Here is a 6,360-nt window from a genome sequence, read left to right as displayed (position 1 = left end):
TTCCCAGCCCGTGCTCTCTTATTACTCTCTTGGTGAATTCATTCGCTGTACACAGGTGTTTTATATTCAGTATATCCCATTTGTCAATTTGTGCCTCCTCTGTGTTTGTGTCCTTCCCTATTTCTGATAGCCTATGTATTCCCTGTGCCAAAGTCCTCAAGTTGGTCCCAATTCCCTCATTGATGGCCCCAATAGTTTGGGGTTTACTTCAAGGTCTGTCTGTGACCCACCTTGAGTTTATTCTTGTGCATGGAGTGAGGTAAGGGTCTTGCTTCATTTTTCTGCAGGTAAATATCCATTTTTTTCCAACACCACTTGTTAAAGAGGGCATCTGCTTCCCATGATATTTTTTGGGGAAAAACCAGCTTTCAATTCCAGGCTGTGGTCCTTTGTGTAACTTTGAATGTAAGCTGCCAGAACTCAGTCCGTTAGCATAGCATTAGCACAAACACAGCACATTGATATGAAGGGAGACAGAAAAACAACCAACACAAAAGATAAGAGATGATAACAATGAACCAACAGATGATGATAATAACTCTTGATATCAATGGCTTCAACTTTCCCATTAAAAGGCAAAGGTTAGCAGACTGGTTCAGAAAACATAACACATCAATCTGTTGCCTGCAAGAGACACATCTAAGTTCACAAAAAATATAAATACTAAGAATAAAAGCTGGTGGAAAATATACCAGGCAAACAGCAACTCAAAAAGAGCAGGAATTGCAGGAGACAAGGAGGGGCACTATATAATGCTCAAAGGATCAGTAGACCAGGAACTAGTGAGCATAATAAATATGTACGTGCCTAATGAGAGTCCCACGAAGCTCATCAAACTATTCAAAAAAGAAATCACAGATTCAACAATCATAGTAGGTAACTTTTATACACCGCTATCAGAGAAAGATAGATCACTGGGAGAGAAGCTCAGCAAGGAGGTTACACTACGATTAGGCAACTGACCTGACAGATATTTATAGAGCTTTTCATTCAGTTGGAACAACAACAAAATCACATTCGAGTGCCTGTGGCTCATTTTCAAATAGACCAAAATGCTGGGATACAAGTCAAGCCGGAGTAAATTCAAACACAGAGATTACTCAAATGACCCTCTCGGACCACCATGCCATAAAGCTGGAGATCAACAAAAGGATGACCAGATAAACAAGGGCAAACAATTGGAAGATGAATAACGATCTTCTGCGACATGAATGGGTAGTGGCCCAGATTAGAGAGGAAATGAGCATGTTTCTAGAAACAAAAGAAAATAAGAATACAATGCACCAAATCCTATGGGATACAGCAAAAGCAGTTATCAGAGGAAGTTTGATAGCAACAAATGCATATATGAGAGACATATGATTGATACGCCACCACGAAACCTCGAGCAACAGAAAACCCCTCCAATAGCAAAAGAAAAGAAGTAATAAACATCAGGACAGAGTTAAACGAGTGGGAAGACAAGAGAACAATGCAGCAAAAGCTGATTCTTTGAAAGGATCAACAGAATCGACAGACTGCAAGCCCAACCAAGGAAAGGAAGGAGCAAACATCAATCACCAGGACGAGGGATGAAACTGGGGAAATCACAACAGACCCCAACGAGATTAAAAGGACAATCACAAAGTATTATGAAAGTTCGTATTCTAATGAATTGAACAACTTGGTGTATAGGTGTGTACATATGTGGATACATTCATTCATTAAAATACAGGTATTGGAATATGTACATATATTTATATGGCAATACATTGAGGTAGTGGGCAGACTTTGGGCCTCTGCTCAAGCCCTGCCTCAATGCAAATACACTTTGTTCTAACAACCTGACATTCTGTGATGCTCACCCTCCAGCATGATCGCTGAAGACAAAATGGTTACACAAGCAATTGTGGTGAAGAAAGCTGATGGTGCCCGGCTATCAAAAGATATGGTATCTGGGGTCTTAAAGACTTGAAGTTAAACAAGTGGCCATCTAGCAGAGAAGCAACAAGCCCACATGGACACCAGCCGACCATGAGGTGTCGATGGGATTGGGTAACAGGCATCAGAAGACCCCAAACAAACCAATACAATAAACGTGTTAAGAATTGGGGGGGGGGGGAAGATCAGAGCAGAGACCCCAAACCCATCCGTAGACAATGGGACATCCCCTCACAGTAGGGTGACAAGCAAGGTATGATTCAAACAGGGTACAGTATAGCACCGATGTAACATACAATATTCCTCTGGTTCCTTGAGGCTTCCTCAACCTCCACTATCATGACCCCAGTCTGCCTCTCACTGCGAGTGAAGCTGGAGCATGTACTCAGGTACAGGTAAGAGACCACAACACAGGGAATCCAGGTCAGATAAACCCCTCAGGAACAGAAATGGGAGTAGTGATACCAGGAAGCAGGGGATGGTGGGGACAGGAGGGGAGGAAGGGGAAACCAAATGCAATGATCAACACATTAACAACCCCCCCACTAGGGGGACGAACAACAGAAACCGTGGGGGAAGGGAGACAGCAGTCGGTGTAAGATATGAAAATAATAATTTATAATTTATGAAGGGATCAGAAGAGTGGGAGTGGGGACGGAGGGAAAAAAGAGGAGCCTCTATTAAAGGCTCAAATAGAAAGTAAATGTTTATAAAATAATGATGGCAACACGTGCATAAATATGCCTGATACAACTGATGTATGGATTGTTATAAGAACTGTAAGAGCCCCTAATAAAATGAGCTTTTAAAAAAAGTAGAATATGCATTAGTGGGGAGAGTGACATATACTAGAGAATGACATAAATAGAGAGTGACGTATAATAGAGAATATGAAAAATAAGCTTGTTTCTATACCAATTATAGATCTAAGTTTTGAGAAAGTATGTGAGGAGTGTAGAAGGTTATTAAAATTTCCAAACACAAGCTCAGTCTCAACAGATTTTCAGGGAAAAAAGGACTTCATTTTGATGACACTTTTTCCATTCTGTGTATTCTTAATTGTAACTTAACAACCACAAGTTACTTACCATATTTTATTGAATGCAGAGAGAGCAAACTTTCTTAATCTGATTCTTAACAACTAGGAAACAAAAACACCCCATTCCTATATATGTATTTGATTTTTTAATAAAAATAACTTCAATTAAATAATTATCTGACAAAGCCAATCTCTCTAGTACAGTAATAATTGGAATAACTATTCGATCCTGATAAGCTCTAATGAAAATAATCTTTTAGTGATCTTTCCTATTTGAACATCCTGAACAGGAGTGAATAACCAGAACTATGAAGAAAAAAGGGAATAAAAAGATACAGGAAAAAAAACAAAACACAGAAATCCCAAACACAAATATTTAGAAAATGAAGTATCGAGGGAAATTTTTTATAAACGCAACTTCAGAAATACTTTTATTTATGATTCTTTTATAATGACCAGTTAATAGCTATCCTTTTTCTCTCTCAAGTTTCTCTGGAAACGATAGAAATTTCTAAGATTTGTTTTTTTGCAGCAAAGTTTTATTATTTTTCTTCATAACTAAGTTAAAAGCAATTATTCAGCCTTTAAAAAGAAAATGAACGATCTTTTCACTAGAACATAAAAACAGGGTATCTTTATTTTTCCATACTAGGAGTGTGTTTTTCAAAGGAAATATGGCCACAGACAGAATTCTTAGGAAACCAGGTGTCCCTTTCAAGGGAAGCACAAAACCCAGTGAGAAGTCCGCCTCGGTCACCTAGACACGGATGTCAACAGTGCAGACACAGCCCCCGAATACCATTTCCAGGAGCCAGAAGCATACAGCCAAGGCTGAATTTGGTCATGGACTACTTTTTTGAGGGCTGAGCTAAGAATGACGTTTACATTTTTCAAATGGGTTTTCAAAACAAGTCACAAAACAAAACAAAGCAAACCGAAAAACAAAAACACTTAATATTTATGATCTGTCTTTGTATTGCATGTCTGCAGATCCTTGATTTATGCCAATGTTGTACAGAAGTAGGCAGTGCAACTGTAAGTCCCAGATAATATTCATTATTTTTTCCCACTAGGAATAAAAATGGTGTCTTTGGATGTCACGTCAGAGTTACTTTTCCTTTCAAATTCTTCATATTATCAAAGTTCATCCTGCAAAGATAATGTAAAATGTAATCAAGAGAGAAGCCAATAAAGCATGTCCTTCTCACGTTAGACACAAAGAGAATAGAACAAGTTGACATTCAGATGACACACACCTCGCCTAACCAGCTCGAATAGGGGGAAATATCTCACTCCTAACAAGCACTAACAACTATAATTTTATATGCGTTTAAAGTGCGATTTGGCATGCTCTTTAATTCTAGTTATAAAATTCTGATTTATAATTAATAATGTAGTCTATGTCAGTTTTATCTTGAAATAGAAGTTACTAATTTCAAAATAAGCCAAGAAAATACATATCCGTGCCTACTGCTTTCCTCTCTTTAGGATCTGAAGGAAACAGCTGTCAGAGCGGGCTGGAAGGCCATCTGCTAGGGAGGCACCTGACTGCATTACAGCATTTCAATGTCTACAGGCCACACCTCGTATTTTGTTTCAAGTATTATTTTTGAAGCTTCACTTCACTTGCTTTATTGACATACCTAATGAAAAAAAGTAAAATACACTTTTCACTAAGGGTAGCTGTACATTTGTTTAGTCCTTACCTTACTTCTCTTTCCTTGATCTTGTAGCGTTTCCAGTTTTTTATATATTAAATCAGCTATAGCTTTTGCATCTCTCATGTCTATTTGCTCTCCCCAAATATTTCTCTAAAATGAAAATTATTATCAATTACATATTTAATAAAATCATGAAAATTTAATCCAGTTAAAACATTCAGTACGTTTTAAATATTCCTCTCATCCCTCATATTTCGGTGTGTGAAACTCAAATTTCTCCAGAGAACTCTGCAGACTTTACACAGCACACACCTGAAATAAACGTCACTACTACTAGTATTATGGGAAGACTGTACAATAATTCCTTGGGAAAAAACATTTAACTCAATGCCTTGAAACATCCTTTTTGCTTAAGAAGAGACAGTCCTAGAAAACAGCAATCATGTTAACAGATTCACCGACACTGACAAACCCTTGTTCAGGTGCAACAATGGGTTGGGGTGCACACAGTAGGATGGCAGCTGTAAAGCAGGGATAGGTGTTGATTACATCCTGGCAACTTTCCTTGGAATCCGGAGCTACCTATTTCCTTATGCCTGGTGTGAACCCCAACCCCCAAATCCAAACTGTATATGAAGACTTTATTCTTCGGCGTTAACTCTTGTTCTGACCTCTGACAGGCTGTTTATTCGTTATTATTTTGCTTTTGTCTTCCTATCTGGTCTGGACCTCTGGATGCCATTCCTGGTCTTTTAGTTCCAACAGCGACACTGTAGTAAATGCCAACCTTTCCCTTTGGATCCCTTGGGACATGCAGTGTCACCTTTTCAAATGGGCTAATACCATCACTGCTCATAGTATCCCTGAAAATGACCCTATATTTACGTCAGACGTTTTCAGCTATTCTTAGAATTGAGAAATGGAACTGCTAATTCTAAAGGAACGAGGACTCAGCTTCCAGTTAAAGTCATTTACCTGTCTACTCCAGCCTCTATCCAGAGTTGTCAATCTCAGAATGTTCTTAAAATTAAAATTCATTACTACAGAGTCAATTCTAACTCAGTGACTCTACAAGGTAGAGCAGAAATGCCCCGACTCTGTGAGCTTCTGAGACTAAAATCTTCCCAGCAGCAGCAAGCTCATCTTTCTCCTGGAGAAGCGGATGGCTCTGACCTGCAGACCTTGAGGCGAGCAGCTTCACGTGTAACCCACTGCATTACCAGGAGTCCTTAGGATAGTTGTAAGATAGGTTTCTTGTGTCTTGGCAAATTACAAAATGTTGCTGAAAAATCTAACACTTAGCTGATAGCTAATTTCTTTATTTAGCTCTATTTCTGATTGTATTATATATAGTTATCATCAATAATATCAGGTCTTAACCATGTTTTTTCCAAAAGATATATATTAAAGTATTTGAAATTAGAATATTTGACCAGAACACGTGAATATATGACAAACACTTGCTTAGTTCCATTGGTGAAACTGTCTTAGATTTTCACTTGGGAAGACAGCAAAGGTCATGAATACTTTCAGTGCACAGTGCAATGACTGCAAGACATATGCTTATGTAACATGACCACAGACGTTACCACATTAATTCCTTTCTGACCCACTGGTAGATGCAAAGAAATTTTTTTAAAGATCATTTTATTAGGGGCTCATACAACTCTTATCACAATCCATACACACATCAATTGTGTAAAGCGCATTTGTACATTCATTGCTCTCATCATTCTCAAA

At 38.3% G+C, this 6,360-nt stretch overlaps 1 protein-coding gene across 1 annotated transcript in view; it reads right to left on the bottom strand.

Moving 5' to 3' along the window:
• Positions 1-3,578: 3,578 nt before the first annotated feature.
• DNAJC10 (DnaJ heat shock protein family (Hsp40) member C10) overlaps positions 3,579-6,360 on the bottom strand; it is a 38,933-nt gene continuing 36,151 nt past the window's right edge. The window contains exons 21-22 of the mRNA XM_045296241.1: positions 4,666-4,770; positions 3,579-4,108 (exon numbers count right to left, since the gene is read on the bottom strand). Coding sequence (XP_045152176.1) covers positions 4,097-4,108; positions 4,666-4,770 — 117 coding nt within the window. The 3' untranslated portion in view covers positions 3,579-4,096. The remainder of the gene's footprint in view (positions 4,109-4,665; positions 4,771-6,360) is intronic.

This window comes from Echinops telfairi, unplaced genomic scaffold (genome assembly GCF_000313985.2).
Source record: "Echinops telfairi isolate 266 unplaced genomic scaffold, ASM31398v2 ScPeMD7_3;HRSCAF=10, whole genome shotgun sequence".
Taxonomy (NCBI): Eukaryota; Metazoa; Chordata; class Mammalia; order Afrosoricida; family Tenrecidae; genus Echinops; species Echinops telfairi.
The sequence above is the reverse complement of the archived record's forward strand: the minus strand, read 5'-3'. Positions and strand labels throughout refer to the sequence as shown.